This window comes from Triticum aestivum, chromosome 5A, assembly GCF_018294505.1.
Source record: "Triticum aestivum cultivar Chinese Spring chromosome 5A, IWGSC CS RefSeq v2.1, whole genome shotgun sequence".
In the NCBI taxonomy this organism is placed as follows: Eukaryota; Viridiplantae; Streptophyta; class Magnoliopsida; order Poales; family Poaceae; genus Triticum; species Triticum aestivum.
In genome coordinates this window covers 554,228,008-554,241,010 of record NC_057806.1, presented here as the reverse complement: position 1 = coordinate 554,241,010, position 13,003 = coordinate 554,228,008, and the positions used below count along the sequence as shown (strand labels likewise).

The 13,003-nt window shown below is 45.6% G+C and overlaps 1 protein-coding gene and 1 pseudogene across 1 annotated transcript; both read left to right on the top strand.

Moving 5' to 3' along the window:
• Positions 1–964: 964 nt before the first annotated feature.
• Positions 965–6,776, top strand: LOC123107660 (putative G-type lectin S-receptor-like serine/threonine-protein kinase At1g61610). The gene is made up of 7 exons (XM_044529613.1): positions 965–2,276; positions 2,426–2,527; positions 5,340–5,533; positions 5,624–5,831; positions 5,911–6,148; positions 6,237–6,387; positions 6,477–6,776. The coding sequence occupies exons 1-7, from the start codon at positions 965–967 to the stop codon at positions 6,774–6,776; spliced, it is 2,505 nt and encodes an 834-aa protein (XP_044385548.1).
• An 873-nt stretch (positions 6,777–7,649) lies between these two features.
• On the top strand, positions 7,650–12,400 carry LOC123101543 (G-type lectin S-receptor-like serine/threonine-protein kinase SRK; annotated as a pseudogene).
• The last annotated feature ends 603 nt before the right edge of the window (positions 12,401–13,003 follow it).

Below are 13,003 nucleotides of genomic sequence, written 5' to 3'. Positions count from 1 at the left end.
ATACATTCCATGAAAGAACACTTAATAACAAAAGTTTCATGAAATAGCTCAAAATTGTTTCATAAGTAGGTCTTATGGTGGTACAATCCATTTGTAGGCTTGTAGCTCCATCACCCATCTGCAAAGTTTTTCTTTTTAAACTATACAGGTTCTTTTTGTTTTTCAGCTGTTACATGACGAGGAAGAGAATATTCAGTCTGCACATTAAAACTGTAGAAAATTCAGTCTGAGAATGGAAGTACTACATTTTCTGTTGGTACTGCACGCATCTGCCTGTAGGTTTGACCAACAACTTCAAATACTGGGACCCAATAGCCGCGTCGGAGCTGGACCATATATGATCGTGGCCGGGTCAGTATAGGTCAATGTCTCGGTCAATAGCTACTAGTCAAAAATCAATCATTGGTTAGAAGGTTAGGAGGTGAATTATATTTTTCAGCCACCACCGAGACTGATCGAACGTTATGTTTGACTCGATCTGTATGACTAACTAATGCAAATTTTTCTTTTCGTGGTGGGTGATTTCCTTGTTGCTAGCAATACATCCATATTGTAACTTTGTTAATTTTGAAACTACATGACTCTTCTCTTAAGTATGTGTCTGCGACTACGTAAGTATTATGTGTGCGTCTTTTAGTCATTTCAAAAACATAATGTAGAAAAAGTAGAAAAAACATGGCTATCTAGTCAGCAGTGATGGTGGCATCCAAATTTCAGTGTGGACAGCTGAATTATAAACTACGCACTCAGACTTTGAAACCAACTCTTGAATCCCTCAACTTTCCATTATTCAATCGTTTGCTTCTGCGATAGAACTTTCGTGGAAGCTGCTTTCCTGTGTTCGTGAAAACATATTTACTTGTAGACCAAGGTTCGATGCAAGTGCTATCTCCATTTGGCAGCAACTATATATAGCCTACAGCTAGTTACTGCTTAGTAACGAAGATTTTTGCATTGTCGATTGATGGATTCTCGGGCTCTCTGCACCGTGGCCCTGATCATTTTATTCCTGCCGTTGTGCGGCTCGGACGACCGGCTTGTCCCTGGCAAGTCGCTGTATCCCGGCAACACCATCATCTCCGATGGTGGCACGTTCTCCTTGGGCTTCTTCAACCCCTCCAACTCCACTCCAGCCAAGCTGTACCTTGGTATATGGTACAACAACATCTCTGAGTTCACAGTTGTGTGGGTTGCGAACCGTGAAACCCCAGTCACCAACATCACTTCCTTTGCACCCATGCTCTCCCTCACCAACACCTCCAATCTCATTATCTCCGAAGCTAACAATAGTGTCCGTATCCTTTGGACGAGGGCCAACGTGACAACTATTTCCCCGGGCTCATCTACCCCGACGGCGGTGCTTCTGAACACCGGCAACCTCATCATTCGCTTGTCAAACGGCACCACAGTGTGGCAGAGCTTCGACCACCGCACAGACACGCTCCTCCCGGGGATGAAGATGCGGATCAAATACAGCACAAACGGTACTGGGGATCGTCTGGTTTCCTGGAAGGGCCCCAACGATCCCTCTCCAGGGCGCTTCTCCTACGGTGGCGACCCAGACACACCCCTCCAAGTATTCCTGTGGGACGGGGAGAGCTTGGTGACCCGTGGCAATCCCTGGACGGGGATCCAAGTGACTAGCGTCAGCCAAAAACAGCTAGCAGGGACAATGAGTTTTAGTGATCTTATCATGTACATCGCCGTGGTCGACAACGGTGATGAGATCTATGGCACATATAGCCTCTCTGAGGGCGCCCCACTCACAAGGTCAGTGCTGACCTACTCAGGTGAGTATTACCTCAAGAGCTGGAGTAGCAACTTGTCGGCGTGGGTTGTCCTTATGAAGTGGCCAGCTGTTGAATGCAACCTCCATGGTTACTGTGGCCCGTATGGCTACTGCGATGAGACGGCGGCACCAGTCCCAATGTGCAAGTGTCTTGATGGCTTCGAGCCAACAAACAAAGAGGAGTGGACTAGCGGCAGGTTCTTGGCAGGATGCCAGCGGAAGGAGCAGCTGCACGGGTGTGATAGTAACTTCTTGGCCTTGCCGGCCATGAAGTCACCAGACAAGCTAGCACTTATTGGAGGGGGCACAAGTACGTTCGAGGAGTGTGCGGCTGAGTGCAACCACAATTGCTCCTGTGTGGGGTACGTGTACCGCAACGCGAGTAGCGGCAGGTCTGGAGGAGACATAACGGCATGCATGGTATGGTCGGGGGTTGACACCGGAAAGGTAGGCATAGGCGGCGAGACACTCTATCTCCGACTTGCAGGCATGGATGCGGCAGGTGGTAGCAACTTTCAATTTTTCTGGCTTTCTACTACTGGTTTTGTCATTTCTACAATTGGTTTTGTCTTTGCTAATAAAAAACTTGTACTTTTATCAGTCATTCATATTTTATGATATTTTTGTATGACGCAGGTAAACATAGAAAGATTAATGCGGTCAGGATTGTGCTGTCGTTTTTAGGCAGTGGTGTTCTCGTACTCATATGCATCTCTCTTGCATGGTTAAAATGCAAAGGTATGTTTAGTTGAATCTCCTTACAAAAAAGTTGTGTCTGACGACCAGAATGCTGATTTGAATACATAAACTTAGAATTTGTCCTCTAGTACCACAATATACTTTAGTTTCAATAAACATGTAAGCCCCTTGAATATGTAAAACTAGAGAAAATAATTTTGACGTGGTTTAATGTGCGGTTTATACTTCATGGGATGTAACATTAACGTGCAATCTACTATATCAACTAAGATGGGCTAGCCCTGCCTCGCCCCTCACGTCGCCCCCGCGGGCGACCCGGGGGAAAACCCTAGCCGCCGCCCCTCGAGTCTCCTCCTCCTCTCCCCCTCCTCGACGCCGTCCATAGCGCCACCGGGCGAAGCCTGGCCGGCTAGGCGGCGGCGGGGCTTCTCCCCATCCTCTCCGTCTTGGCTGGCGCGGGACAGCGGGATTCAGAGGAACGCCGGGTGAACGTGGGGTCCGGCGGCGCGGCGGGCGGGTCTCCCATCGGCGTCGTGCGTGGCGCGGCGGTGGCGACCTGCGTGTCGTGAGGTGGTGGCTGCGTTTGCCTGACCGGTGGTCGCGGGTGCCACCGGATCTAGATCGGATCCATCTGGATCCTTTCTTCGGACTCCGTCGGCCGCCGCGGGGTGGTGATGATCGTTGCTGGCCACGTCAGATCATTGGATTCGGCGTCTGGAGATCTACAAGGAGTTCTTCTCGATCCTCCTTTCTGGTGGGTTGAGCCCCATGGCTCTTTCATCTTCGCGGGTTTCGGATCGTGGCTTGCCGGATCCGGAGTACACGGAGGTTTGGTGGCATAGCATGGGGACCGGAGGAAACTTTGGTCGGCGTGTTCGGCCCGGCATTGGCGACGTCACTTGACGCTGTTACCCTTCCTGGAGGCGAAGCCGAGGTCCCCCCTATCCACCCCCGAACCGCTCCCGGACGAAAGTCCAAAATTCAGTCTGGATTGGGCGGTGGCGGCGTCCTGCGCGTCGTATCCTCCATGGAGGCACCGTCTTGGGAGGAACTGCTATTTGGGGGAGAGATGTTGTGGATGGTAGGCTCCGAGTAGCTCCAGCGGTGGCGATGGTGTGGAGGTTGCCAGGTGGTGCGGCGTTGTATCTACCGCGTCATTGACGACGAGTGGTGGCGGCATGGTGCAACTGCATATCGACGACGGATGTGGCTGGATGGACGAGCGCAGGGTGGTCGAGCTGTCTGGCGCCATGGTGGGGTCGACGGCAGACCTGGCAAGGTCTGTGCGTCAGTACCTGCTCTGGAGATGGATCGGTGGAAGAAGGCGGCGGCAGCCTCGGTGAGTGCGCCGAACCAGCTTGTGACCCAGTCCCGGTATGTGGCTAGGATGGGGCATCCGGCATTAGATGTTAGGATTTGGTGCGATGTCTGTTTGGTATTAGGCTCGGACATTCTGCACCACTGCATCAAGGGGGTAGGAGAAGCGATAGATGTTGCCTAGATGGTGACTTCAGGCTTACTGATGTACTTCTTTGTAAGGTTTTTTGTGCTTAATAATTAATAAAGTGGCCGTATGCATCGTCCAAATGCAGAGGCCGAGGGTGCATACTCCTTTTTTAAAAAAAACTATCAACTAAGATGGAGTCCACATGCACATATGGTTGTAGATTCTCTACATGTCGATCGTAGTGGTTCCATGCTCCGGTGCAGATTTTTGGGACACGGCGACAAGCGAGGATGAAATCGAGTCCCTCCGCACATGCATTTAGATTGATGCTTATTATAGACATTAATAGAATACGTTAGAGATAAAGTAGTGGGAATTCAACGAATACTCATAGGATATGGCTCATGTCAGACCCAATAAATGCAGATGACATTAAGTGCAATTCATCGAGAGGCGAGTTTAAATCACGGAACGATTACTGATTGTGGGTGCTGACCGCCACGATTTTACATTGGAAAGTTATTTACTCCTAAAATACCAGTACGAGATGCATACTTAGCTAATTGAGTGGCTATTATTACCGGCCATTAACATGAACATGAAGACTTGTGAATTACAAGAGCCCTAAATGGAGGGACTAACCATCTGGGACAAATATATCTAGTACTGTAGCAGGATTTCAGAGCGAACAGAGCTGGAATTTAGAAACTGGGAGCGTTGTTTAGTCATTGCTTGGTAAGACGATCACATGGCCACACGTTTGGCCCTATTACTGATTCATCAGAGGCACTAATCTGCTAGCATGATTTTGCTGCCAGGAGAGCAATGAAGGCTGTTCTGTTCAGCATTGGCCCTATTCGATGATACACATACCATAAATAAATATGAAATGCCCAACAAAATTGACATGTCCCCCGCCCAAACAACAATCTGATGATCCTAATTATGATTGGATCTCAGATACCATGGAGGAACCGATGAACTATTGTGCACGTGCATGGAGCAGCACATGAGCACGAGGGTGAACAAAACACGAATCTTAGAGGATTGAACAGTGAAGATATGGACCTCGCCTGGCACCATGACCCATAGTGTATTTTCGTTTCATGCTCATGCTTCATATTATATGTCGATGGGGTTTGAAAAAACAAAGAGAGGTCAAGTTCGGGTGTTATAGACTCGAGGGTTGTGCGTGCACTATGTCAGGTGACAGCCATATTGTCCGTCCCACGATTTTGACATGGTGGCACTTGCCACGTCTGTTATTTCCTCTTGTTATGCAAGTTCATGAAGGGAATAACAATGAAATCAACAATTCCCGGGATCAAATACAACATTTTCTTTCTTGTGCCAATGGTACGCATCTTATAGAGGGGAAATGACTATACCATTGTGTAGGTGCAGGCAAGAACAGAAGATGGAGAAAGCACAAGAATCTAAGATTGGATGGTATAAGTACCTTCGATGAATTTGGGAACGAAAACACTTCTCATGATCAAGCATTGGCATTCGTGAAATTAGAAGAAATTGTCCTCGCTACCCAAAATTTTTCGGAAGGATGCATGATTGGACAAGGAGGCTTTGGAAAAGTATACAAGGTAGCTTGTTTAATATGCAGCTCTTGCTATTGCTTCCAGATTTTGTAAGTGATATTCTCGTATGTAGATCTCAAATCTATATTTCTCTAGGGACTGTTAGGTGGTCAAGAAGTCGCAGTAAAGAGGCTCAGTAGAGATTCTCAACAAGGAACAAAAGAATTCAGGAATGAAGTGATTCTAATTGCAAAATTGCAACATAGAAACTTGGTTCGACTTCTTGGATGTTGTAGTGAGGGAGATGAAAAGCTCTTGATATATGAGTATCTTCCTAACAAGAGCTTAGATGCTAACCTCTTTGGTACGTATTCTAATATAACAAACCATGATTTCCTAAGATAATTCAAAAACATTTATTACTTACATCTGTTTCCTTTTAGACGACTCAAGAAAACAATCATTGGATTGGATAACACGGTTTAGTATAATCAAAGGGGTTGCCAGGGGTCTTCTATATCTTCATGAAGACTCAAGGTTCACCATAATTCATAGAGACCTCAAAGCTGGAAATGTTTTGTTGGATGAAGATATGAAACCCAAGATAGCGGATTTTGGTATGGCCAGAATCTTTGGTGACAACCAGCAAAACGCAAATACCCAACGCGTAGTTGGAACATAGTGAGTATACATTGAAAAAAACTCATATTAACATCTTAATAATTTCAATTCCCATTAGATAACTCTTACAATTGAATTAATCAAATAGTGGGTACATGGCTCCTGAGTATGCAATGGAAGGCGTATTCTCTACCAAGTCTGACGTCTACAGTTTTGGTGTGCTGCTACTTGAGGTTGTAACTGGTATTAAGAGAAACTCCAATAGTCAAACCATGGGATTCCCTAGCCTCATAATATATGTGAGTACACACAAGACTTTTGCGGTTTGATTTCTAAAACTGGATCAAGTTCCAAATGAATACTGACATGATGTTCTTGGTTGTTTTAGTCATGGCATATGTGGAAGGAAGAGAAGACCGATGAACTGCCAGACTCATGTATCATAGATACTTCACCAGACGAAGTTTTGCTTTGCGTCCAGGTAGCACTCTTGTGTGTCCAGGAGAACCCAGATGATAGACCGCTCATGTCATCTATTGTGTTCGTCCTAGAGAATGGAAGCACCACACTTGCAGCTCCAAGCCGGCCCGCCTACTTTGCACGACGAATAGCTGAAATGGATCAAATGGGAAATAATATGCAGACTTCCGCAAACAGTCTTACTCTTTCTGAGATAGAGGGGCGATGAAGTAACAATTGTTTGTTATTTTGTATCAAACACTATGGAGGTGACCTGGCCACAAGTGATTGGGTTGTGGTGTTCTTATTTGCCGTTCTTACATTCGTTCTGTGTGTACCTGTAAAACAATAGCAGGACGGCCGGACAAAATTAGGGTGCATCATCTGTGTACGTAAGTACTAGACTTTTAGCGGTATGCAATATCCAGACTTCCATACTAAATTAGGCCGACGAATTAGCCTCCATGAAGAGTACGTTTCAATTCTAGCTCCATCAATCTATGCTGCTAAGTTTTTCTGCTCATATTTTTAAAACTATTCATGTGATCAACTTGGTAAGGTATGACTAGCGTGCTCGTACATTTGTGTACAGGCCTGACTAGTTTAACGTTTTACTCACTAGTCCGTGTGTAGCATAATGTTTCAGTCACTAGTCTGCCTAGTCAGTAGTGACTGTGGCATCCCAACTCGGACATGGACAGCTGAAATGTCAACTCCAAAGCCAACCTACTGCTAGCATTGTTCAATCATATGCTTGCGTCCGTCAAAGCTCTGTTTGCTACAAACTTAGCATAGCTAGTTAGATCCTACTACCAGGATTTTGGCCCCTGAGAGCACGATGGATTGGCCGGCTCTCACCTGCTGCACCGCGGTCATGATCCTTCTCTTCCTGCCGTTGAGTGCATCCGACGACCGGCTTGTCCTCGGCAAGCCGCTCTTGTCGGACGCCATCATCGTCTCCGATGGTGGTGCCTTTGCTTTGGGGTTCTTCGCCCCTTCCAACTCCACTCCGGCCAAGCTGTACCTTGGCATATGGTACAATGGCATTCCCGAGCTCACTGTGGTGTGGGTCGCCAACCGAGAAACCCAGCTCATTAAGAACACTTCCTCTTCACCGATGCTCTCGCTCACCAACACCTCCAATCTCATTCTCTCTGATGGTGATGGTGGCGGCCGTGTCATCTGGACTACCCAGGTGGCCACTACCCCGGCCTCGTCTACCTCGACGGCGGTGCTTTTGAATAACGGCAACTTCGTTATTCGCTCGCCAAACGGCACCATGCTGTGGCAGAGCTTCAAACACCTGACAGACACGCTCCTTCCAGGGATGAAGATCCGGTTTAGATATGTGATACATGGCGAAGAAGAGCGCCTGGTGTCTTGGAAGGGCTCCGACGACCCCTCACCAGGACATTTCTCCTACGGTGGTGACACAAACACTTTGCTCCAGTTCTTCCTTTGGGACGGGGCGCGACCGGTGGCCCGCAGCGACCCGTGGACGGGCTACCTTGTGAAGACGGAGCGGCGGTACCAGCAGGTGAACACCAGCACAGAAGTCATCGTCTACCTGGCCGTCGTCGACAGCGAAAAGGAAATCTACATGACCTACAGCCTCTCCGACGGTGCCCCACGCACCAGGTTTGTGCTAACTCACTCCGGTCATTATCAACACCACAGTTGGAGCAATAGGTCGTTGACGTGGGAGGTCCTTGGGCAGTGGCCGTCCGCCGAATGTAGCAGCTACGGCTACTGTGGCCCATATGGCTATTGCGACGAGACAACAGCACCAGTCCCAACGTGCAAGTGCCTAGATGGTTTTGAGCCGGCAAACATGGAGGAGTGGACCAGCGGCAGGTTCTTGTCAGGGTGCCGGCGGAAACGGCCATTGGGTGGGTGCGGTGACGGCTTCTTGGCCTTGCCAGGGATGAAGTCACCAGACGGGTTTGCGCGCATCGGCGGTAGTAGGAGTACGTCCGAGGAGTGCGCAGCTGAGTGCAACCGCAACTGCTCCTGTGTGGGGTACGCAACTGCTCCTGTGTGGGGAGACGTGGCAAGGTGCTTGATGTGGGCAGGGGAGTTGATTGACACTGGGAAGTTAGGCACAGAGCTCGGTGGAGAGACGCTCTATCTCCGGCTTGCAGGCATGGACGTAACTGCTGGTACCAAATACTAATTTCTCCCTCTTTTTCCTATTGGGTTTTTCATTTCTGTATTTCTCCTAATGGTTTCCTCTTTCTATTACTGGTTTTGTCAACATATGTCTAGATCTGTCTTTATATGTTTCTTATGTATTACATACATAGGTAAAAGGATAAAGGGCAATGCAGTGAGAATTGTACTGCCAGTTTTAGGCAGCAGTGTTCTCGTACTCATCTTCCTGGCATGGTTAAAATTAAAAGGTATGTTCACTTGGCATCCTTACGAAAAAAGATGCATTTGATCAACTTAAAAGAATTTCCAATTAACAACCCGATTCAGGCAAGTCGCATGGAGTTACAGACTACTCCCTCCGACCCTTCATCCCATAAAATAAGATCGTTTTTCAATCTATGTTAGTTGGAAGAATGATCTTATATTATGTGACGGAGGGAGTACAAATCAGCTTTCCGATCATTTACGCTTTTGAAACAAAACAACAATGCCTTGCACATTTAGCCAATTGGGGATTTGGGGGATTATTTAATGAATGACGACCTAGGTGGAATTTAGGGGAATAAAATTAGTAACGATTCAAATCGATTTACCTGCGAAGCTTGCAAGGATTCCGATGACTTCATAGAAAGAGTTTGGCCAGCTGGGCAGCCCCCTCGCCGCCGTCGCCAGTGCGTGGCCGCCTGGACAGGCTGGAAGTTGTGTGCCGGTCGCCGATGGGCCGTCTGGAGTGGACGTGGGAGGCACTGATGTGAGGCCGGCGGCTGCACTATGACGCGGCAGCCAGTGCCCGGTGGCTGCACTTGAGCACCTCCGCTGCATGCCTTTTTTTCCCGAGGGGCAAGCGATATGCGAGGCTGATGCCGGCTGCCTTTTTTTAGGGATGATGCCGGATGCATGTCGTATTTCTGTATTCGTATATCCGTCGTCGTGGGCTGGTCTTCATATAAATTTTTATTCGAGTAAAATGCATAATATGTCCTATAACTATCTGAGGTGTGTCACTTTAATCCTATAACTTTCAAAGTGCAGATTTGGGTCCCAAAACTATTTCGAGTCATTCACTGCAGGTCCTATGGCCAGTGCCCGGTGGCTGCACTATTTTTCCATGACGGCTTGTTCCTGCTGCCATCGAGCTTGTTCCAGACAAGGTAGAACTGATGAAAGAGAGATGAGATTGCAGGGAGGAGGGCTGCGGCTGGAGAGAGCAAACTGTTTAATGGACCAAATTGCAAAATGTATCAACCACCAATGGCGGGAAATCTTCCACCACGCGCCCTGGATCGTTATGGCACTGGTCCAAGTGACACGTCAGCCAACAATCACTGTTTGGGCGACCATAGGACCTGCAGTGAACGACTCGAAATAGTTTTGGGACCCAAATTTCCACTTTGATAGTTATAGGACTAAAGTGACACACCTCGAATAGTTATGGGATCTATGGTGCATTTTACTCTTTTTATTTTGCTCCAGACCTGGGCGGGCCACGGCCCACTAGGCCTTGCGGAAGCTCCACCAGTGGTACCTGAACATCGAGTTAGATTATAAAAAACCTGAACATGGAGTTCGACATGTACAAGCTAGCATAATATAACCGCCCTTAAAAAAAGCTAGCGTAATATACCACGATCAGCTTCAAAAATCTTCTAAACCTCTTGAATAAGTATAATTACAACAAATAATCTTTAGGTGGTTTTAGGTTTGGCCACCAAGAGAGCGATGTAATGATAATAGACAATCTACTAGAAAGTAGAGTCCAGATGTTAGAGTTTCTATGTGTGGATTGATTTTTGTGGTTGCTACTTCCCATGCTCAATCCAATCAATGTTCTAGAAAATACTCGATGTTGAAGGGGTTTAGGAAACAACAGAAATGTGTGGACACTATGCAAAAATGGACTCGAGGGTTTGTTTGTATGATTTTCGTGGGATATGTAATAGGGGAAGAATGGGCTTAAGAGCGTTGTTCCAATAAGCGGACTTTGAGCGATATCCATTTTATCAGGTCAGCCACTCTATGGTGGTAGACATGCCTTGTGGTTTATTTTGTCTTGTTTTGTGAGGTTGACAAGGGGAAGAGTAATGAACATCAGTGGTTCAAATGGTAAAATTTATTTCTTATGTTTATAATATTATGCTGTTGGAGGGGAAATGACTATTACATTGTGGGAGCAGGAAATAAAATAATAAGGAGAAAGCACAAGAATATAAGATTGAATGGTATGAGTACCTCTGACGAACTTGGGGAAGAATATCATGATCAAGAAATTCCTTTTGTAAGATTAGAAGAAATTGCCCTTGCAACTCATGATTTCTCTGAAACATGTATTATTGGAAAGGGAGGCTTCGGGAAAGTTTATAAGGTAACTTGATCAATATACAATTTCTTGTTATTCGTTCTATATTAGAAGATTTGATATGTTCATATGTCAAAGTTTATTGTATGAACTTCCGTTATATTTTCTAGGGAATTTAGGTGGTCAAGAAGTTGCAGTCAAGAGGCTAAGCAAAGATTCTCATCAAGAACACACGAATTCAAGAACGAAGTAATTTTAATTGCCAAATTGCAACATAGAAACTTGGTTCGCCTTCTCGGATGTTGTGGCGAGGGAAATGAAAAGATCCTAATATATGAATATCTTCCTAACGGAAGCTTAGATGCCAACCTCTTCGGTATATATACGATTAGAAAAACTATGATTTCATAAGACAAATGAAAATAATCCTATCTAACATTTATTATTTCTACAGATGAGTCCAAAAATTGTTGTTGAACTGGCGAACACGGTTTAGTATAATCAAAGGGGTTGCAAGGGGTCTTCTCTATGTTCATGAAGATTCCAGGTTAACCATAATTCACAGGGATCTCAAGGCTGGAAATGTTTTTGCTAGATGCAGATCTGAAACCTAAGATAGCAGATTTTGGTATGGCGAGGCTCTTTGGTGATAACCAACAAAATGCAAACACCCAACGTGTTGTCGGAACATAGTGAGTAACTTTGTATAACGTCATTTCATGTTACCTTGTGACCAAATTCATCTCCCATTTGCTAACTCTTTTGCTTGAAACGCCCAATCAGTGGCTACATGGCCCCTGAGTATGCACTGGAAGGCATTATCTCTATGAAGTCCGATGTCTATAGCTTCGGCGTGTTACTACTAGAAGTTGTAACCGGTATAAGGAGAAACTCTAATGGTCACACGATGAGTTTCCCTAGTCTAACAGTTTATGTGAGTATAGACAAGATTACTCTCTAGTTTAATTTGTAATTATATCAATAGTATTGAATTTTTTGATTCACCAAACTAAATAAAAATCGATGTGTTATTTTATTGTTGTAGGCATGGAATATGTGGAAGGAAGGGAAGACAGAGGAATTGGCAGACTCGACTCTGCTGGATAACTATTCACCAGATGAAGTTTTGCTCTGCATCCATGTGGGACTCATGTGTGTCCAAGAAAACCCAGATGACAGGCCACTCATGTCAAATGTTGTGTTTGCCTTGGAGAATGGAAGCACAACACTTCCAACCCCCAACATCCCTGCCTACTTTGCACGACGAAGCGCGGAAATAGAGCAAATCAGGGTCGATATTCAAAACTCTGTGAATAGTTTTACTCTTTCAGAGATACAAGGGCGGTGAAGTAATTTTGATTTAATATTATATGTACTGGAAAACTATTATATTGCCAGGTGAAGAAACAAAATGGTCATGCATCATTTGGTTTGGGGTCTTTATGTACTAATGATTTCTTTATCCTTCTCTTTCAGTGTTATTAGCAGCCGTAGTTTGCCAAAGGGAAGTACTAGTCGTCATGATATTTAACCGACATATAGAGAGCAAAAGTTCTGGACGAATTGATTTAGTGGTGATGCTGTTTTCCCGTTCTCAGAATGAAAATATATATTTACCTAATTATAGAATCATGCAGATAAAATGTGCGTGTGACATTAACCGTTAAGAGTCAAGCCAAGCACATTGCCTAATTAGAAGACTGGAGAGCACGTAATCATTGCAACTCTGGTTCTAAGATGAAGAATAACTATAAATAAGAAGAAGAGAAATAAGAAAGGAAACGAAAATGGAATAAAAGGAAAAGAAGACAGAACAATAAAAAAAGGGATAAAAGAAATAGAAACAGATAATGAAGAAAAGAAGCTAGTGCTATTGGGCTTGTGCCTTACGAGAGTGACTACAGTAGAATTATCACTTGTGGTGAAGAGTAGAAAACCAACTTGGACTCGGCGCCAGTAATGCCGACGGACACTATAGGCACAGCGCCAGTAATGCCGACGGCCCAGCA

Coding starts and splice junctions, on each gene's coding strand:
- LOC123107660 (XM_044529613.1), top strand. CDS start 965: ATGGATTCTCGGGCTCTCTGCACCGTGGCCCTGATCATTTTATTCCTG. Junction 2,528..5,339: donor TGCATGGTTAAAATGCAAAG/GTATGTTTAGTT, acceptor GTGTAGGTGCAG/GCAAGAACAGAAGATGGAGA. Junction 6,149..6,236: donor CAACGCGTAGTTGGAACATA/GTGAGTATACAT, acceptor TTAATCAAATAG/TGGGTACATGGCTCCTGAGT.